Source organism: Oryzias latipes, chromosome 8 (genome assembly GCF_053564925.1).
Source record: "Oryzias latipes strain Hd-rR chromosome 8, Olatipes_Hd-rR_3.1".
Classification (NCBI taxonomy): domain Eukaryota; kingdom Metazoa; phylum Chordata; class Actinopteri; order Beloniformes; family Adrianichthyidae; genus Oryzias; species Oryzias latipes.
In genome coordinates, this window is record NC_136244.1 from 710,926 (window position 1) to 732,967 (window position 22,042).

General features: G+C 50.5%; 1 protein-coding gene across 2 annotated transcripts; it reads left to right on the forward strand.

Annotated features, from left to right (window-relative positions):
* The first annotated feature begins 376 nt into the window (after positions 1-376).
* gspt1l (G1 to S phase transition 1, like) lies at positions 377-21,480 on the forward strand. Of its 2 annotated transcripts, none has more exons than XM_078951042.1 (14): positions 377-799; positions 9,186-9,227; positions 12,310-12,546; positions 15,119-15,152; positions 15,260-15,337; positions 15,657-15,837; positions 17,060-17,214; positions 18,349-18,489; positions 18,569-18,662; positions 18,740-18,820; positions 18,916-19,089; positions 20,103-20,192; positions 20,260-20,428; positions 20,522-21,480. In XM_078951042.1, the coding sequence occupies exons 1-14, from the start codon at positions 619-621 to the stop codon at positions 20,746-20,748; spliced, it is 1,884 nt and encodes a 627-aa protein (XP_078807168.1). In that variant the 5' UTR covers positions 377-618; the 3' UTR covers positions 20,749-21,480. The 2 variants fall into 2 exon arrangements, with proteins under 2 accessions (XP_078807168.1, XP_023813662.1); XM_023957894.2 differs by having other exon boundaries at positions 20,972-21,480.
* The last annotated feature ends 562 nt before the right edge of the window (positions 21,481-22,042 follow it).

Consider the following 22,042-nt stretch of genomic DNA (forward strand, 5'->3'; position numbering starts at 1 on the left):
TCCACTGTATATAGTCTGTTGCCGTTGTTAACTTAACTTTTAACTTATTCTTAATTGCACTATACACCAAGTCAAATTCCTCGTAAAGTGCGCTCTACTGAACCTGGCAATAAAGCTTTTTCTGATTTTCTGATTTCTAATAAAAAAGGGTTTGTATAAGGCGAGTGTAAAACCAACTTAACATTTCAGACATCAGGCTGGTGGGATTTGACTTTTTTAAGAAAACTAACCTGGATAAACTCGAACAGGCTGTCAGAAAAGTCAGTAAGTGCTGCTGTAAAAACCTTCACCTTTGGTCTGTGGGAGATGTAGTTTAATCTCTAAAATCTGCGTTAAACTCCACGGTGGCAATGAGCATTCAACTACATGTACCAGCATGCCATGCGCGCAGCACGTTACTGGAAAGGACGTATCAGCTCACGCGGACTGTGTCAGGGTAGAGTCGAACTTCTCGACAGACACCGGCACCGTTTTTTTCTAACAGGAAACCGAAGTTCGCGTCTTAAGTCCGGACCTTTCTTCCCGCCTGAGGCGGCTCTGACAGCGGGGAAGAGCCCACGGTGACCGGACCAAGAGTGCACAGCTCAGCCTCCACGCGGTGAAAACCCCGAAGCCACGATGGAAGCGCGAGACACTGCCCCGGATTCGTGGGAGCAAGAAGACGACGTGGAGGCCGTGATGGAAGGACCCGGGTCCAACGCGCTGAACGTGAACGCGAAACCGTTCGTGCCCAATGTTAATGCTGCCGAGTTTGTTCCGGTGGCCGTGAAAACGGATTCGGGAGAACTCGAGTCCGTCGGTGAGTGGATCATTGTGGCGCTGCTGCTAGCATAGCAGCGGAGGACACGCGACACACGCAGGACAGTCCTCAGAGTTCCGGTGTCCGCGCGGGGGGAAGGGGTTCAACTGGGCTTGTGGGGACGTGTTCAGCACCGGTCCGGTGGCCACATCGTGCCCCCGGACCCCTCTTCCCCTCCCCGGCGTCAGGGGCGAAGGCTAACGCGGTTGACGGCTAACATGTTCCTTAGCCGGCGTGGATTTACCGCGCATGGGTCAACCGGCTCTAGCTAACCTGCTTACGCCGGTTACGCGCTTCCAGGGGCGGACGGGCTTCACCAGATCTGCGGGTCAGCATTTAAAGCCTGGGGGGGGGGGGGGGGGGATTAAAATACGAACTCACACGGTTAGACCGTCAAACAGCAGCGTTCGTGTGTGAACGGTACCGGACTGAGGCGTTCGTGTGTGAACGGTACCGGACTGAAGCGTTCGTGTGTGAACGGGACCGGACTGAAGCGTTCGTGTGTGAACGGTACCGGACTGAAGCGTTCGTGTGTGAACGGTACCGGACTGTGGAGCGTTCGTGTGTGAACGGGACCGGACTGTGGAGCATTCGTGTGTGAACGGGACCGGACTGAATCGTTCGTGTGTGAACGGGACCGGACTGTGGAGCGTTCATGTGTGAACGGTACCGGACTGTGGAGTGTTCGTGTGTGAACAGGACCGGACTGAAGCGTTCGTGTGTGAACGGGGACCGGACTGAAGCGTTCGTGTGTGAACGGGACCGGACTGAAGCGTTCGTGTGTGAACGGGACCGGACTGTGAAGCGTTCGTGTGTGAACGGGACCGGACTGAAGCGTTCGTGTGTGAACAGTACCAAACTGAAGCGTTCGTGTGTGAACGGTACCGGACTGAAGCGTTCCTGTGTGAACGGTACCGGACTGTGGAGCGTTCGTGTGTGAACGGGACCGGACTGTGGAGCATTCGTGTGTGAACGGGACCGGACTGAAGCGTTCGTGTGTGAACGGGACCGGACTGTGGAGCGTTCATGTGTGAACGGTACCGGACTGTGGAGTGTTCGTGTGTGAACAGGACCGGACTGAAGCGTTCGTGTGTGAACGGGGACCGGACTGAAGCGTTCGTGTGTGAACGGGACCGGACTGAAGCGTTCGTGTGTGAACGGGACCGGACTGTGAAGCGTTCGTGTGTGAACGGTACCGGACTGTGGAGCGTTCGTGTGTGAACGGGACCGGACTGTGGAGCATTCGTGTGTGAACGGGACCGGACTGAATCGTTCGTGTGTGAACGGGACCGGACTGTGGAGCGTTCATGTGTGAACGGTACCGGACTGTGGAGTGTTCGTGTGTGAACAGGACCGGACTGAAGCGTTCGTGTGTGAACGGGGACCGGACTGAAGCGTTCGTGTGTGAACGGGACCGGACTGAAGCGTTCGTGTGTGAACGGGACCGGACTGTGAAGCGTTCGTGTGTGAACGGGACCGGACTGAAGCGTTCGTGTGTGAACAGTACCAAACTGAAGCGTTCGTGTGTGAACGGTACCGGACTGAAGCGTTCCTGTGTGAACGGTACCGGACTGTGGAGCGTTCGTGTGTGAACGGGACCGGACTGTGGAGCATTCGTGTGTGAACGGGACCGGACTGAAGCGTTCGTGTGTGAACGGGACCGGACTGTGGAGCGTTCATGTGTGAACGGTACCGGACTGTGGAGTGTTCGTGTGTGAACAGGACCGGACTGAAGCGTTCGTGTGTGAACGGGGACCGGACTGAAGCGTTCGTGTGTGAACGGGACCGGACTGAAGCGTTCGTGTGTGAACGGGACCGGACTGTGAAGCGTTCGTGTGTGAACGGGACCGGACTGAAGCGTTCGTGTGTGAACAGTACCAAACTGAAGCGTTCGTGTGTGAACGGTACCAAACTGAAGCGTTCGTGTGTGAACGGTACCAAACTGAAGCGTTCGTGTGTGAACGGGACCGGACTGAGGCGTTCGTGTGTGAACGGTACCGGACTGAAGCGTTCGTGTGTGAACGGGACCGGACTGAAGCGTTCGTGTGTGAACGGTACCGGACTGAAGCGTTCGTGTGTGAACGGTACCGGACTGTGGAGCGTTCGTGTGTGAACGGGACCGGACTGAAGCGTTCGTGTGTGAACGGTACCGGACTGAAGCGTTCGTGTGTGAACAGTACCGGACTGAAGCGTTCGTGTGTGAATGGGACCGGACTGAAGCGTTCGTGTGTGAACGGTACCGGACTGAAGCGTTCGTGTGTGAATGGGACCGGACTGAAGCGTTCGTGTGTGAACGGTACCGGACTGAAGCGTTCGTGTGTGAACGGGACCGGACTGAAGCGTTCGTGTGTGAACGGTACCGGACTGTGGAGCGTTCGTGTGTGAACGGTACCGGACTGTGGAGCGTTCGTGTGTGAACGGTACCGGACTGAAGCGTTCGTGTGTGAACGGGACCGGACTGTGAAGCGTTCGTGTGTGAACGGGACCGGACTGAAGCGTTCGTGTGTGAACGGGACCGGACTGAAGCGTTCGTGTGTGAACGGTACCAAACTGAAGAGTTCGTGTGTGAACGGGACCGGACTGAAGCGTTCGTGTGTGAACGGTACCAAACTGAAGCGTTCGTGTGTGAACGGGACCGGACTGAAGCGTTCGTGTGTGAACGGGACCGGACTGAAGCGTTCGTGTGTGAATGGTACCAAACTGAAGCGTTCGTGTGTGAACGGTACCAAACTGAAGCGCTCGTGTGTGAACGGTACCGGACTGTGAAGCGTTCGTGTGTGAACGGTACCGGACTGTGAAGCGTTCGTGTGTGAACGCAGGGGTTGACATAGCCCAGAAATTTGCACTGGCCTCCAGGGCCAGTAGTTTTTGAAACTTACTGGCCCTGCCTGAAAGTTACTGGCCCGACACCGCGCATAGCGGGACCCGCCGCTCCGCAGGTGCTGGCAACTTTAGGGGGGTCCGGGGGCATGCCCCCCCGGAAACTTTTAATATGGTGCAATTTGGTGCATTCTGGTGACATCACTTATTTCTACACTTTTCAATGACTGAAAATAGAGCATATCAAACTTAAATCTGCTCTAGTCTGTTTCAGATGTTTTGAAGAGAGCACTGCAGTGTAGTAGTTAACACTAGTTCAGAAGTTTTCATGGTGCTTCTAACGGCAAATATCACAATAAATCATAAACATTAAATGTGTTAAAACAATCTAATGGCAGCTTGAACCATTTAACGAATCAAATAAATCCCTTAATGCATTTGACCAATCGGATGGACGCCTTCACATTGTTGACCAATCAGATGGAGCCATGTTATGTTAGATGTTTGTAACCTATGTCAACGTGGGTCATTTGGAGTATAATTTTTAAACTGGGAATGGTTATTTGGTTATTTTGCTGTTTGTTTATATACCGCAAATTATATCGTTATCGCAATTTTAATCTCTGATATGGCATATCGCGAGTTTTCCTCATATTGTGCAGGTCTAACTGAGATCATTCAGCTAACTAGAAATACTTACTGCTTACAGTGTTGTAAAGAAAAACAAAATTAAGTAGTTTAACATTCTACTGCATTTGAGTCTGAGATTCAGGTATTTGGAGTTGCCTTTGATTCTTTGACATTCAGTTTAAAGCTTAGTGCATACAGTTTCATTTTCAATGCATTCATTAAATATCTTGCTGTCCATACTACTAATTATACCCATTACTCCATCCAACATATTCCTATCTATTCCTGCCATGTCTTCCACATCTCTGACATGCTTCAGTCTCTCTTCAGTGACGGTGTCAGATTTATAATCAAATGTTGTAATAACCCACTGGCTTGTGCCTTCGTTGTTGCTGTTTAACATTGTTTTGTATTGAATTGTTACATTCAATAAAGTTTGAAAAAAAAAAAAAGTAGTGAGCGCGTGCCGCGTGGTGCTCGGCAGTGAAAGCCGCGCGGGAGCAGGCGGGAGAGAAGGAGAAGTGATCAAAGGTTTCCCATAGAAACCCTTGAAGTCTGAACACAGGACTAGCAGAAAAACTAAATTATGAAGACGAGGTAAATCTACACGTTTTCGCAAAATTTACTTTATTGAAAAAGGTGAAGAATATATAAACCGTTAGATATTTTAGTGGCCCGAGCGGACAAGTGAAAAGTAAAGTCTTGTGGTCCGCACTGCTCGAAAAACAGGACCGGCCCAGCGGACAAATGGCTATGTTGAGCCCTGGAACGGTACCGGACTGAAGCGTTCGTGTGTGAACGGTACCAAACTGAAGCGTTCGTGTGTGAACGGTACCAAACTGAAGCGTTCGTGTGTGAACGGTACCAAACTGAAGCGTTCGTGTGTGAACAGGACCGGACTGAAGCGTTCGTGTGTGAACGGGACCGGACTGAAGCGTTCGTGTGTGAACGGTACCGGACTGTGAAGCGTTCGTGTGTGAACGGTACCGGACTTCAAACCCAGGGCTCCAGACTAACTTTTTTCACTAGTAGCACAGTGGCCCCTAACTGAAAATTTTAGGGGCACAACCAGAAAATTTAGGGGCGCATACCGTAAATCAACATTCTAACCAAATCTACTAATTTCCACTGTATTACTAATAAATACTTTAATAATAGATGCAGAAATTACAATGAGCTGTTTCAAATTCAGTGTCACATTTTAATCTGCACTTTTGAAGATGCAACAAGAAGGTAAACTGACAGAACCATCGCTGTCATGACAGTACAAATAGTTAAGAAAACGGATGGAAATTTATCTTTGTGACACCAAATAGGTGCAGCCAAGATGCACAATAAGCGTGTTTGAGATCACCCAGGTGAACTCAACGCTGCGCAGATCACCTGGTGTGTGAAATATATTTTTGTTTTTGCTCCAACATCACCTGTCAATCATCACAAAAATATCGCGAGAAAGGGGTGGGAGCAAGGGGCAAACCTACCCGGACACAGCTGGAAAATGAACTGACTGAAAGCTGCCCTATTGACTACAAAACAATGCATTATGGGACATGTGTCCTGGTAGTTTTTGAAGTGGAGTGATCAATTAAAATAATTTAAAATAACAATTCATTAAAAAGGCTACATACATCACAAAACCTTAAATAATCATAAAATATATAATAACACAGATCATACTAAGGGGGAGAAAGATATTAAAACTAAATTGAATGTTAAGGACAACTCCAATTTCCTGTCCTCCTTCAGTCTTGCTGCAGATTCGCTTTCATCTCCTGGTCTCCCCAAGCGAGGTGCTGGTTCATGTCAAACACGTCTATCGTTGCATTTTCCCCACGTATTTTCAGTGTGTCTAAAACTGATGTTGTTTTTGCTCGAGCGTGTTAAAAGTTCAAGCCCCGTTAGCTGTCACCAATGTAGGTGTGGGACATTTATTCTCCTCAGCTGACCCGGTGTGCTGCCGTAACGGCCGTGCATAACCGTTTGATGCGCCGCCGTAACCAAAACCTAAACCTTCCTCCGGGTCTGTGCGGCCCAGAGAAAAGTTCAGCACGGACTGCATGTATTTAGAAAATTACGAGCAAATAAATACGTTCTAAAGGAAAGTAAGGAACTCCTTAATGTGGTCCGGGGAGGGAGGGGACTGTCAGGTGTCCTGCTTTCAGGCCCTGTCATTGCCACGCCCCCAAGAGTCATATACCCCACTGTGATTGGTTGGTCAGCTCTAGGCCCCTCCCCCTACACGCATTTTAGCCACTCACAGTGGCTTTCCCTATTCTTCTCACACGCATTGGCCGCCTCACACACAGGCATCACGCGAGTGTGTGCTCGCGTTTCATGAGTATGTGCGCGAGTGTGTGTGTCTGCCTGCGTCCGTGTGCGCTTGCGTCTCATAGATTATTTCATTGATCATTGACGTGCCCCCTTCCACGTTTAATGTATAAAAAAATACGTAGGGTGGGGGACGCAAATTTACTGGTCGCACATGTGCGAATGGATGTAAAATTCAGTCGCACAATCTCAAATTTTGGTCGCAAAATGCGACCAATTGCTCGCAGTCTGGAGCCCTGAAACCATTTGTGAGGAAACGAGTTCAAGCTCCAAGAAACGGCTGAATAAAGCTCACAATTCTGTCACGTTAATCACACCACAAAAGGATGTTTTTCTAGAGTTTTTAATCAGAATCTGCTATCTGGAATTAAGGTAGATCTTTGGTGTAGTTTGTCTAATTAAGGCAGATCTTTGGTTTAAAGGAACTCATGTTGACACAGCTTCATCCACACCGATCTGTAATTTTTGATTTCTAAAGATCATGTGAACGTTTGATTGCTGGAAGTCGTTTGATTGCTGTGGTCATATAAACAGTGCAAAGATACCAGTGTTTGCAGAAGATGTCATTCATGCTGCATCTATGGTTGAGGGGAAGTTGGTCTTACTGTGATGCTGTTTAGAAGGAAACTGTGCACAGGACAGACGTTTAGATTTCTGATGTGGTTTCTCCAGACGGCTCACTGGTGTCTGAGCAGCTAAAAATCCACGTCTTCCTTGTGTTGCAGTTTCCTGTGAGCTCCGTGGTCGTGCCTGACAGTGTTGGTGCCGTAGGAATTGGACCATTTTTATCAGACTATGATGCTCTCAGAACAAAAGGCTGTATTCAGACTGGTTAAAGTGTACTAGAGTCCGTTTTTCCCGATTATCTGGAGCATATTTTCAGTCTGAATGCACCCAAGTGGATCCTGGTCCGGGACCAGGAACCACTTTTGGGCCCATCTTTTGAGGTGGACTCAGTTTCCAATTGGGCTGAGCGTGGAGTCGCTCTGAAGTTCCTCAGATCAACTGGACCTAAATGGCCTCCATAGGCGGACATTATGGGATGTAAACAGAGTTGAAAGGAAGCAACGGATGAGCCACGGAGCAACGATGCAACCGCTACTCATTGACATGGTTGGAGGAATGTAGGCTCATTTGAACAACTCTTGATGTGATGCACATTGCTTCTCACAATCTATGTCATAAACACTCATGGGCGTACCTTCTTAGCCGCCGTCTCCTCGGTAACCACCGTGCAGCACGTCTCCACCAGGCCATCAGTGAACTATCTCGACAAGGACCGTAAAGAGCAGGACTTGCTCTGCCCCGCCCTCGTAATTCCTGACCAATGACGTCTGTAGTCATGTGGTTTTGCTTTGGATCATATTCCTTTGGGTTGTTTTCAGCATCACTTCAGAGACGTAAGGAAATGATGCCTTAAAAGATGTTTGGAGCAGATTTTAACTGCTTAAATTCATTTTTTGCACAATCATATTCTAATGATCACAGAGTGATGATGGCGTTCAGTAACACGTGTAGCGCATGAACGTCACACCGACTGTTCCTTATGGGAGCAGTCTGGGTTTTTAGTGCATGTTTGACAGCCGTGGGAAAGTTCACCTGTCATTGTGGTTAAAAGTTGAGCGTCTACTGATACCTTCATGATGGTGCTAACAGGCACCTTCCTACTGCCTGGGCTGGACCCCACCCAGCTATGAGGGGCCGAGGTGAAGGATGACCCTGGACGGTTATTACACCGGTTTAAAAAAGGCTGCATTGGCTCCCTGAGCGTTTCAGGGTTGATTCTAAGATTCTTTTAACAGTTTCTAAATGTTTTTATTCTTATTTAACTGATCTTCTTTCAAAGTCTGAGGTCCTCTGGCCTCGTAGTTGTTCCTAAGGTGAGGACCAAAGCTTCAGGTGAGGCTTAGTACTGCCATTACGGTCCTCACCTGTGGAACAGTCTGCCAGAGAGCCTCAGAGACTGTAGAGGTTTTTAAGAAGAACCACCTTTTTCATTTCAATTTTAGAGCATTTTCACTGCTCATTTATTCTATTAGTTTTGGTATAGACTATTTTATGTATTTATATTCATCTTTTGTCTTTAATTTTAGCATCTCGTGATTTTAGCTCCAGTGTTTCTTGTGAGGATCTTTTCCTCCAGGGCTGCCGGCTTGGTTGGTGGTTGTTGCTGCAGTTGTTGCCCTTGCTGGGGCAGCTGGAGTCTAGCTTTACAGCCTCATGGCTGTGAAGTGGACCCCGCTCCCAGTCTGGGGGGGGGCACTGTGGTGACGCTCCTATGGCCAGGCTGGCTCCTGGTTTGAAGACATTCCCAAATACTGTTTCCTCAGCATGGGTCATATGTTCTAACGGAGGGGAGTGGGGAGGGTCAAGGGTGGGTTGGGTTGTTACTGTAATATTGTGTGTTTTTTGTTTTTAATGTTAAAGCGCTTTGGCTGTGCAATGCATGAGAAGCTCTATTTTATAAATAAAGTTTGATTTGATTCTGCAGACCAGACCTGCTAAAATGAAGATGTAGAACAGCTGGAGCTGAGATTAGAAGGACAAATCATGGAGTGTGACATTTTACTTAACATTTATCTAAATATAGTTTATTTTTTTCTTTCAGTTGCTGAAAAACTTTCCAGCCTGAAGGTTTCACAAAGCGCTGGTATGTATGCGGGTCTCAGGGGGGGTGCGGGTCTCAGAGGGGGTGCGGGTCTCAGGGGGGGTGCGGGTCTCAGAGGGGGTGCGGGTCTCGGAGGAGGTGCGGGTCTCGGAGGAGGTGCGGGTCTCAGAGGGGGTGCGGGTCTCGGAGGGGGGTGCGGGTCTCGGAGGAGGTGCGGGTCTCGGAGGGGGGTGCGGGTCTCAGGGGGGGTGCGGGTCTCGGAGGGGGGTGCAGGTCTCAGGGGGGGTGCGGGTCTCAGGGGGGGTGCGGGTCTCGGAGGAGGTGCGGGTCTCAGAGGGGGTGCGGGTCTCGGAGGGGGGTGCGGGTCTCAGGGGGGGTGCGGGTCTCGGAGGGGGGTGCGGGTCTCGGAGGGGGGTGCGGGTCTCGGAGGGGGGTGCAGGTCTCAGGGGGGGTGCGGGTCTCAGGGGGGGTGCGGGTCTCGGAGGAGGTGCGGGTCTCGGAGGGGGTGCGGGTCTCGGAGGGGGGTGCAGGTCTCAGGGGGGGTGCGGGTCTCAGGGGGGGTGCGGGTCTCGGAGGGGGGTGCGGGTCTCGGAGGGGGGTGCGGGTCTCGGAGGGGGGTGCGGGTCTCAGGGGGGGTGCGGGTCTCGGAGGAGGTGCGGGTCTCGGAGGAGGTGCGGGTCTCAGAGGGGGTGCGGGTCTCGGAGGGGGGTGCGGGTCTCGGAGGAGGTGCGGGTCTCGGAGGGGGGTGCGGGTCTCGGAGGAGGTGCGGGTCTCAGAGGGGGTGCGGGTCTCGGAGGAGGTGCGGGTCTCGGAGGAGGTGCGGGTCTCAGAGGGGGTGCGGGTCTCGGAGGGAGGTGCGGGTCTCGGAGGGGGGTGCGGGTCTCGGAGGGGGTGCGGGTCTCGGAGGAGGTGCGGGTCTCAGAGGGGGTGCAGGTCTCGGAGGAGGTGCGGGTCTCAGAGGGGGTGCGGGTCTCAGGGGGGGTGCGGGTCTCGGAGGGGGGTGCGGGTCTCGGAGGAGGTGCGGGTCTCAGGGGGGGTGCGGGTCTCGGAGGGGGGTGCGGGTCTCGGAGGGGGGTGCGGGTCTCGGAGGGGGGTGCGGGTCTCGGAGGGGGGTGCAGGTCTCAGAGGGGGTGCGGGTCTCGGAGGGGGGTGCGGGTCTCGGAGGGGGTGCGGGTCTCGGAGGGGGTGCGGGTCTCGGAGGGGGTGCGGGTCTCGGAGGGGGGTGCGGGTCTCAGAGGGGGTGCGGGTCTCAGAGGGGGTGCGGGTCTCGGAGGGGGTGCGGGTCTCGGAGGGGGTGCGGGTCTCGGAGGGGGGTGCGGGTCTCGGAGGAGGTGCGGGTCTCAGGGGGGGTGCGGGTCTCGGAGGGGGGTGCGGGTCTCGGAGGAGGTGCGGGTCTCAGAGGGGGTGCAGGTCTCAGGGGGGGTGCGGGTCTCAGAAGGGGTGCAGGTCTCAGGGGGGGTGCGGGTCTCAGAAGGGGTGCAGGCCAGATACTGAGCAGACGTCAGCGTGGGTGAGGAAGGATTTGTGAATTCAGGTCCAAATGAGTCCAGGAATTAGTCCTGGACATTCAGGGGTCACTGCTACGTCTAGACTTACACGGCCTAAACCAGGGGTCTCCAACTGAAACCTAAAGAGGTCCAGTTCAAACTTCTTGACAGTGTGTAAACACGTGACATAAAACACATGGAACTGTGTGCCATGCACACACACACACACACGATAGAAACACTACCAGGACAACTGCCGACATCACCAAGAAAACTAGGTGAAGGAGGATCCACGAGTCCTCATTAGCTTCACACAAATCAAACACCTCTCTGGAAAAATGTACACTTGAACAAATACTTGACGATTTTCAGTCTACCAGGCTCACATTTCAAAACTGGAAAATTCCTAAATGTCCCTTTTACAAGTTCCCTCAGTTCAGAAATGCAGGTCTGTAACTTTATTTGATTAAATCTTCCTTCTGTCAAATGTTGGTGTTTTTTTTTTTAAAGTCACTCTGGTTCAAGTTTTGGCTTAAGAAGTCCTGGATCCATGTAGATCAAAGAATGGGCTCGTTCAGAATGAATGGGATCAGCGACCCAACCACTGGGCCATAAATCCAATCCATCAACTACTTTGAATTTGTTGTTTTAGAACTTTTTGGGGTGAAATCTGGGTTTCATGTTCCCAGCTTTGCTTTTTTTGGGCTTCCGTTGTTCAGAGTGAGCTCAACCCGCCCGTCTCTGGAAACCACACATGTGAAAGTAGCAGCTAGCAAAGAGGAGCTGGTTCTCCAGCAGACACCAGCGCCGCGGCGCCCCAAACGTCCGTCCATCCTGTCGCTTTAGCTGATGAAGCAGCAGAGCGTGATGATGTCAACAGGATCCAGACGACCAAAGAGGCATTTGTGGCCCACTTCATGAAACATATGGACAGTTGAAAGAACAAAGTATGGTTTCTAAAACAGGTAAACGGGCGTCTTTTAACGTCTGTCAAAATCTGAGAAGAAATGGGAAAATTCAATTTCTAGCAATAGTTTAGTGTTAAAAGAAGGTTTTGTTTTTTTACCTGTTTGTAAAAAACCAATTGATTTTGAGATCGATGCGATGAATTCAAACCCTGGTATTTCACTGGAGCCTCAAGAAGCAGAAAATGGATTAGAATGTAAATCCAACACAAAAAGTAGACTTGGATGTCGCTTTCCTTCTATTTGCATTGACTTTGTTTGAAATGTTGAAGAGCATAAAGAGGTTTGGGTAGTTTCTACAGAAAACTCTCTGAACGACACCATATTGTTGGGTTTTGCATCGTATGGGGCAGACTTTGGCCTTATTCTGAACCTAAAGCCTCGTTTCTATGGAAACCCTGAAGGCTGTTCATCTGCTGAGACTTTGAGATTCTTTTTACTGTGAACAGTTTCAGCCGACATGGCAACTTAAACAGGAATGTAGCCGTTTAGCTTTAAAGTTATCACCAGGATGAAGAAGATCCCGTTGATAGAAAGGGTGACAAACATGTCCTCGTCACAGGCAGGACAGCAAACCATCTTCACCTTTTTGAGTTTCATTTGACTGTAGTTTCATCCGTCACAGCGCTGATGTTTCTGTAGAGTACCGAAGCTCGCCTCTGTCTCCTGCAGCGCCGGTGGAGAACGGCGAGGCGGATGTGACCACAGAAGAGACCTGGGACGAGAAAGAGGTAGAAACGAGCGAAGAAGAGCCGGGAGGTGGCGACGAGGGGCCGGAGGAGGTTCCAACAGACACGCCGCCAGAGACCCTCGAGGAGGAGGAGGAAATCTCAGTGCCTAAAATCCCCCCCATTCAACCCGACGCTCCAAAGAAGGAGCACGTCAACGTTGTGTTTATCGGACACGTAGGTCAGTGCATCCGACGTCCTCGCCTTTGGTTCAGCAAAGGAATGAACATGAATGACGTCTTTCCGATGCTTGTTGCTGCTGTTGCCACAGGTTCAAATGTCAACATGTCCCATGCAGGACAGCAGGATGTTGCTGCAACACGTTCACTTTAGTTGCTTCCCTTTGTGTCCAAACCTTCCAGTCATTTTCCGTTTGTAGACAGTTTGATGGACATTTTCATGTTCTTTAGCTTTGGTTAAGGTGATAAAGAACATTTTTCATAGGGTGTCAGTCAACTGTAGCTATTTACACATCAGTTCAGTGCTCTGATAGTCTGATAAAAGCGTTTAGTGATTCTCCGTCACACCCAGAGTGAAGGCCTTTGTGGCCGTTGGACACACATGACAGAAACACGACTCTAAACAACAGCAGTGCGTTTCATCCTCCAATCATAAAGCTCATCTTTGTCTTCTGTTTATGTCAAAACGTTTCATATGTGGGCTTCATTCACACAGAGATGCTAACCACAACCAGTACCCACACAGTCACGATTAGGTCATGAAGCCTCGGTGGTGGTTTCTTCTCATACCACGCCCCATGGAGGTCAAAGTTCCCGTTTCTCTAGCCACATCATTGGGACCCGTTACCGTCCACTCACAACGAGCCTCGACTGTAACGCTACGTTTGCCCTCACCTAAAGCATGTTCCCGAACTCTCATTTGGCCTCTGGTGTTCACGCTGGTCTGTCGCTACCCAGTACCGGCACACGGCCCCCACCTGTAGTTGGTGGAGGGCTGGTGCGTGACGCCACAGCGGTGGAAACCTGCTGACTCCAGGCTTTTCCTGTCATCCTGATGGAGGACAGACGTGTTGGCACAGAATTCCAGTTGGACATGAACCAAAATGATCAGTTTCAAACGGTTTACTCTTCTGGTAATCATGAAGGACGCTACACATGTGTCACTACCAAATCTGAGTCCCTGATTGGTTTAACCTTCAATGAACTGATGTGAACGCACGTTTCCACACATTCACATGGACTTTTCATTGGAAGCAGCTGCCAAAGGCGGTGTGAACTTCTCCCAGGGGTGTGTTAATGTTTAATGATGGTGGTCAGTCGTTACTAAGATGGTTTACCTCGAAGTGAGTAAATGTGAACACGCCTGTCCATGGAGGTCAGAACCAGAGACGACTCTAAGACCGAGCAGATCCACTTTGAATCAACGTGCTGCACAGACGGAAAACTTTGTTTTGTTGATTTCATGTTTGTCACTAGTCGTGGTTCCATGTGCAAAATATCTCGATGGGATCAACGGTCAGATTAAAATCCAACCGTGTCCATGGAGCCAGAAAACCTTTTTCCGATTAGAACAAACGTTCACATGGTCACACTTTCATGAGCAGTAGTGATGAAAATACTGGAAGAGGAAATGAGTCCTGATGTAAACAAACTCAGCTGCCATATACATTCATGCAGCAGCTCTGTAATGTACGAGACGATCTTCTAAATGTGCTTTTATTAATGTGATGAATATTATGAAGCGGCTGTTCGCTCATCATTTTATTTTTAATCCGTGCTTTTTCTGTGGAAGAACGGAGCTGGAAGAAGGGTTCAGAGAGGCTAACACGTGCTAACAACATTTAGCCTTTGATGAACATAAATCCATGTGGGAAACGCTGCAATCTGCATCCTGGCTGAACGTAAATATGTGGAATAACATCAGCCTTTATGTAGTCGGGACACGACTGGAAACACAAATCCAGGTGATTGTTTGAACGGTTTCTAAGGACTGAGCCACATTTCTGCTTTAAGCTCACACACCGCCCCAAACTAGCCGCTGTGTGAGCCGACGGACCGAGCTCTGCCCGGTTCTACCGGGAGACCCGGTTCTCCTGAGTCCGGCTGCTTGTTCACATAGAGCTGCGGGACGGATGGCAGTCCGAAGTCTTCCACACGTAACAAAGCATCCTCCCCTCCCCTCAAACACAAAGCTATAAGTCCGGCTGCTCTGCTCAGAGACACGGTCCACCGGTCCACCTGCAGCCGGGCCCAGACCGCGCTGGATCCTTACATCGTCGGGGGGCACAAAGCAGTCCTCCTCAGCGCCCTCTCTCTGGGGAGAAGCGAGGAGCCCGCGGGGCGAGGTGCAGAGGTCCCCGCGGAGCAGCCGGTTGGTCCTGTTTGAGCTCCAAAGCTTCTCTGGAGCCAAAACGTTAAACCAGAGCAGAAGTGACACACGACCAGAATGAACCGTTTCCACGAACAACGATGGGATCAACTATCGACATAACCCGATCCAAACGAGTCTGATGGGGGCAGACTATTCTGAACGGCGTGTTTACATGACGCATTTTTTTCCGATCAGGCGTTCATTCCGATTACTTTTGTCCGTGTAAACGCAGCTACTGACCACGTGATCAGGCGTGTGGTTCTGTCTTCACTGCTGTATGAAGCTGTCATGAGTCCAGCGTAGTAGAAAGCAAAGGATGGTTCACTGAGATGATGGGTTCAGTGAGTTAGGTACTCATGTAGGTCTCATTAGTACAGTTACTGGGTTGAGAAAATCTCTGAAAGCCGTTTGTTTCTTTCTAGATGCTGGAAAATCCACCATTGGGGGACAAATCATGTGAGTCATGTCATGTGACTTGGTTTTGCTGTTGCATGTCTGTTTTTGGCCGTTCATGCGGATTCAGACCCATCATTTCTGCAATGCACTCACTTCATCTACTAAAGGTACCTGACAGGCATGGTGGACAAAAGGACTCTGGAGAAGTATGAAAGAGAAGCAAAGGAGAAGAACCGAGAGACCTGGTACGCTTTGCTTTGTTTCTGTTTGACCCACGTCTTTCTCTCTGGGGGGGGGCTTTTTTCTTTCTGGGTTCTGTGGAAAGGACTGGTTCAGAAAGGCTGCACCTCTGTCCCTCTGACCTCACTGTCCTCCTATTGCTCTACCCGCCACTTCACTTTTTACTAGGGGCAGCAGTGGCTCAGGCGGTTGAGCAGGTCGGCGGTTCGATTCCCTGCCTCCAGTGTGACCGTCCCGGTGACGGTCGACCTGCTCAACCGCCTGAGCCACTAACCCTGACCCCTCAGAACATGCGCCCCCCACATGTGTGACGTCTGTCCTCAGGTATCTGTCCTGGGCCTTAGACACTAACCAGGAGGAGAGGGACAAAGGCAAAACGGTGGAGGTGGGTCGGGCGTACTTCGAGACGGATAAAAAGCACTTCACTATCCTGGATGCTCCTGGTCACAAAAGCTTCGTTCCCAACATGATCGGAGGGGCGTCCCAAGCAGACCTGGCTGTCCTGGTGAGTGAAGACACTGAACTGAAAGAGGCTGCTGTGCATGTCCAGCACTTTGGAACATGGGGGGTCAATACCAATATGAGTACAAATCTAAATCAGCACGGCAGCAAAAATGATAAACACATTATTCTATTTAAGGCTCAATCACTAAAGTTCATCAAAAAATACACTGGGGGAGATTGTTGCCTATTAACCTGCCAGTAGAATCTAGGAAGCCCAGACCCCCCACCCCCACCTGAGTGTTTGTGGACGAGGCGGCGTCCAATCTGGCCAAAAGACGAAGTCGTGGCTACAATTCTATTGGCCCGTAGGCCACGATTGATGCCCCAGGCCAGCGTGGGGGCAATATAAGAATGGTGTGGCCCCCACCTCCCCACTCCTGGCTGATGCTGAGAAACTCTATTCAGATCTTCTTCCTGACAATGAGGGCTTTGCTGGGCCTCACTGGCCCCAGTTTGTCGTTGTGTGGGATGACGGGAACCTGGTGGTCCACGTCTCAGGGGTCCTAGAATGCTGAATGTGTCCTGCCGCCGCACACACCTGTCCTAAACCCTGAAGACGAGTCTTTCTCAGCCTGGAGATGGAAGGGCTACACGCTTCAGGGTCACAGAACCCGCCAAGCAGTGGATGCTGCTGCTGAAGAGACGGCTGCAGAACAGCCCAGTGCAGCGGCTGGTTGCAGGCTGCACGTTGCTTCCTGCGTGGTTGCATCACAAGGGGGGGCATGCTGCCGATAATCGGTGGCCATTTTCCTGGTGATGTTCTGAACATTTGGATCTGCAGGACCACAGAACGCTGAATGACCCATAAACCTGGGTTTGGAGAGAGAGGAGCTGCTGCGGCGGCGGCGGCTACTTCCTGGTCACAGACATGAGCCCGTGTCATTGGTAGTGAAAGTCATCAGCGGCTTCTGTGGATCTGAAGGAGACAGATTTGCTTTTGAAACAGGAGTTGCGTGTTTTGGGAGACGGATGATCCGGTGTTTTGCTGAACCATAGAAACAGTTTTAGCTAAAGCGTTAAAAATGGATTTCCTGTTTCAATAAAAGAGCCAAAGCGGTGAAGAAAAACTAAATCTAAATGATAAAAATCTGAAATCCTAAAGGGGAGGCTGAAGTTCCAAATGTCAGGTATCCATATAGACTACAGTCCTAATGCCTGTGTGGAGTCTGTCTGCAGCTCACAGCCCCAACACAGAGTTCACGTCCAGCTTTTTGTCCCTGCAGGTCATCTCTGCCAGAAAAGGAGAGTTTGAAACTGGATTTGAGAAAGGCGGGCAGACGCGAGAGCACGCCATGCTGGCTAAAACAGCCGGGGTCAAGCACCTGATCGTTCTGGTAAACAAGATGGACGATCCAACCGTCAACTGGAGCTTGGAGAGGTGAGGGGGGGGGTTCCCAGACTGAAGTCTCTTCAGTCCCGTTTAATAAGTAAGTGGTAATCGGGCAGATGCAGATGCAGCCGTAAAGCAGCCAGAGAATCACTGTTTGGGTGTTGTCTGTAATTGTAACCGTAGCCTCTGCATTTGACAAACTGCAGTCAGGTATGTGATGTCACTGACACGCACCCCAGTGAGAGAACAACAGAGTCATTGTATTCTCAAAAAGGAGGACTTTAGAGCTCCTAGTCAGAAAATCAGCAAAGTTGCGAGTCAGTAGATCAAAGAGAAATCCTGTTGCTACCATTATTTGTGGTTTGCTCTGACTTGAACTTTTACTTAAACCTTTTGATGGCGTGAAATGAGCCACAAATCCAGCGTGGGTCTTTGGACGAGACCCTTCACGCTGCTGCTCATCTGGGTCTCCCTGTGCTTTGAAAGTACAGGGTTGTGTCAGGAAGGGCGCCCGCCCGGCGTAAAAACTCTGCCAAACCGCTGTGGCGCCCCCTATCGGGAAAAACCAAAAGGTGAACAACCAGTTCAGTTCAGCTGGACGGCGACCACAGCTCTGGTTCATTCTAGCAAATACTAGTTTATTGTGAGTCCATAAGTCTGTGCTGATGGGTTTTCTATGCTGCAATAGTTTAAAATGCCTTCAGACAAGCAGCAGGGCGCTAACTGACGTTCAAAGATGAGCAGAAGAAGACGGATGAACAGAGATTTAGAAAATAGCATCTTTGATGTATAGATGTTTGTGTTTGTCAAATACTGCATATAGAAAGTCTGACGTTCAGCTTTAGATTTACTTCTAAAAAAATGGATCTGGAAAATCTGACCACCCCGTTGAGGTCCAACTTAAACAGAACCATTCAAGAGTATCATGAAGTTTTCAGTGACCATAGCATGGTGTAGTACACGGTAGTACATGGTAGTAATATTATCATGATGGCTGCAGATCCTTAAATGTCCTAAAAGGACTAAAACCTATTCAATGGACAGCAGGCCTCATAAAGCATGAAGTTGTCTTAAATTGTGTTGAATGGGTCTGAAAGGTGTTCTGGTTCTGACTTCATGAGTCCGTGTCACGAAAACCCAACAGTCTGACGCCGGCGCTGCTCACTCACGTCTGATTCTCAGGTATGAAGAGTGTAAAGAGAAGCTGGTGCCATTCCTGAAGAAAGTGGGCTTCAACCCCAAGAAGGACATCCACTTCATGCCGTGTTCTGGGCTGACGGGGGCCAACCTGAAGGAGCCCACGGACCTGTGCCCCTGGTACACGTAGGTGTCCTCTGGTGGGCGTGGAGTCGCTCCTTCAGGCTGTTTCCATCCTGACACAGGTGTGCCTTTGCTTCTGCAGAGGTCTACCATTCATTCCACACCTGGACAGTCTGCCAAACTTCAACCGCCCCAGTGACGGCCCGGTCCGATTGCCCATCGTAGATAAATACAAGGTGAGACTGTGGTCCGCCTATTGACGCACACCCCCCCCCCCTCCCCCCCTCACCTGCTGGTCTGCGTGTCTTCTCAGGACATGGGCACTGTGATTCTAGGAAAGCTGGAGTCGGGCTCCATCAGCAAAGCCCAGCAGCTGGTGATGATGCCGAACCGGGTGAGTCCGCCCAGAACCTTGGGGTTCATCAGAAGTTCCCCTTGGATGGAGACGGTAGATCAGCAGCTTTTCCTCTGCTGTGTTTGAACCTGCAGCACACTGTGGAGGTGCTGAGTCTGCTGTCTGATGACGTGGAGACGGACGACGCCGGGCCTGGGGAGAACCTCAAGCTCCGGCTGAAGGGCATCGAGGAGGAGGAGATCCTACCGGGATTCATCCTATGCAACGCAGAGAACCTGTGCCATTCGGGGCGCACCTTTGATGCTCAGGTGAGTCCGGAGCGCGGCGCTCAGGTGGGGTCTGAACCTGGAACAGCTGGAGTTCAACCACTTTGGTTGAACATGAGTCCAGTTCTAAAGCATCCTTGTGGTTCACTAACAGACACACGAGTCCATCTTTTGGTCCAAACCCGTCTCCATTATGACCTCCGTTCCGTTCAGAGGATTTCATGTGATGCCTGAGAACTTCATATTTCTGATTTCATGTCTCATAGTTTTGATCTGTTTATGCATCGTTTCCACAATCCCTTCTGCGTGTCATCACTCTGTCGTAGTATCAGTCTAGATCTGCACAATTATCACAAATTTATCGCTTTCGCCATTTCAAGCTGAGCAATATCCATATCGCAAAAGTCGGCGAAAATCGCAATAAATGGTTAACCATAAATGTGCTAAATAATAATAATAAACCCATTCATGCATTTGACCAATCAGATGGAGCTTTTATGTTAGATGTTGGCCTCCATGTAGACGAGGGTCATTTGGAGAATAACTTCAGGTATTTTGACTCAAACCTTTGCAGTGAAATGGAAGTGATTTAGTTGTTTGGCTATTTGTTCATTTATCACAGGTTATATCATCGTCACAATATGGATCCCTAATATCGCATAACATCGTGCAGCTCTAGATCAGTACCTGTAATAGTCAGATTGTTGTGGGTCACAGAGACCCGTTCCAGGTCAGTAAACTAGAATCCCTGTTGGTTTCTGAATAAAGACTTGGACTTTGCTTCACGGCCCAAAACCGTCTGTATTTGGTGACATCAGTGGATGTTAAAGACGAGGATCCAGCCGCTGAGACGCCGTTGTCGGGGCTGTAAATGACGTTTATGGTGGAATAAATGCTGGATTGTACTGAAGTCATTCAGAACTGTTCTAAAGAACAGGACGGGTCCCTGTAAACACACGTGTGCCGCAGTACATGCTCTGTCCCCGTGTCCCTGTCAGCAGCAGACAGGATGTGGGCTGACCTGAGAATAAAGGGAGGTTGCTCTGTGTTCATAGATCGTCATCATAGAACATAAATCCATCATCTGTCCGGGATACAACGCTGTTCTCCACATTCACACCTGCATTGAGGAAGTGCAGATCACGGTAAGACGCCTGTACCACAGCTGCTCACGGGTCACGGCGGGCGGGGCTGACCTTCTGCTCCCCACAGGCCTTAATCTGCCTGGTGGACAAGAAGACGGGCGAGAAGAGCAAGACCAGGCCGCGGTTTGTCAAGCAGGACCAGGTCTGCATCGCTCGTCTGCGCACAGCAGGGACCATCTGCCTGGAGACCTTTAAGGAGTTTCCTCAGATGGGTCGCTTCACCTTACGGGACGAAGGTGAGGCGCTCTGGAGACGTTTTTAAGTCTGCAACACTCTAAGAGTTTGAAAGGTCATCGTAATGTTCATTCCTCACTAAAACCCCCCCACAGTGGAAATCTGGCTTAGCTGGACCCCCACCCTCATCTCCTCAGCCTCCCTGTCAGAGTCCACTGAAGGCCACCCCCCCTTTTCCCCCCTGAGCTGGCGCTCTGTGCTCACCCAGAGCCACGCCCAACAAGCAGCCATCACTGTCACAAAGGGAAGAAACACCCGCTGGGGGGTTTGGACTGATGTGGATGCGATAACCGCTGCATCCAGAGCATCAACCCCCCCGTGACGTTTTTGTAAAGCTGCTGGGGGCTTCCTGTGACTGATGGAGACGATGGCTGCAAACCCTCCACCTCAGCCCGCCGCCCTCCAGGTCATCACTGAAGCTGCCCCCTCATGCAGTCCTAAGGCGGGGGGGGGGCAAACGGGTCCACAGGGAAAACCCGGTGGTCTCTTCTGACCAAACGGCCCGGTTCTGAGTGATGAACTGCTGCTCTGTCCGTGTCTCACAGGTAAGACCATCGCCATCGGCAAAGTTCTCAAGCTGGTTGCAGAGCGGGACTGAACGAGGCGTGGCGAGCAGAAGCGGTCCCTCCCACCCTGACTGCCCCAGGCGGAGGTGGCGCCGGCCACGCCCCCTGCAGCGTGCTGAAGATTCAGCTGTTTTTAACAAACGACGTCCTCAGGAGGCAGCTTTCTCATATTGAGAGCTCTGTTATGCCATTGGGGGTCACCCACCCTCCCCCCATCCCACAATCCCACTCTTCTTTTTTCTTGAAGATTATTTCTCTCATTTTTTCATAAATGACGAATGACAGAGTATATTTGTGGACGTGTGGACCAGGGTTTTGCTTGGAGTTGGTGATTTTCAGATGAAAACATGGAACCAAAATCTTCTCTGGGGTGTACGTTTCCTTTGCTTTTTACCCAGAAGTCCGTGTGGCGTTCTGACGGCGTGCTGAGCGTGTTCACGTCTTCTTCAAACAAACGGCTGACAATAAAAAGACAAATTGGGGAAAAACGAGACTCGTCCTTATTAGAGCGTCTGTTCTGGAGCTGAACTTTGTTCTGGAGAAGTTCTGCTTCGGTTTCTTCACAGCAGCTGAGAGACGACCTGAACCGGGACTTCACAGGTGACCCGAGCTCACCTGAACTCGGGTCCGGACCCGAGCTCACCTGGTCCTCCTGAGACCAGGGTCTCGGTCCTCACAGATGAGGTTCAGGCTTTCACGGACTAAAAACAGGAAATGGTGGCTCCTTTGTTCTACCTTGATGGTTTCTATGGCGATGGATAAAAGCCGCCGTCCTGTGAATGTCATGAGAGGAAGCCCCTCCCAGCTTAGAAATTCCTTTACCGTCCTCTTCTCTCCAAAGTTTCTGGTCTTGAAAAGGCAAAATTCATCAGACTTAGAGTCCGTATTGAAATGAAAAATGTGAATAAATGTCAGAATCTGGTTTGTGGTTCGTTTTCAGAGCTGAAGGCCTCAAATGCAGAAACCAAACTAGATGTGATTGGAAGTCGATCCAAACTGTAGAGATGGATGAGGAACGGCTGCATCATCTAGATCAGAACGTTTGCCGTC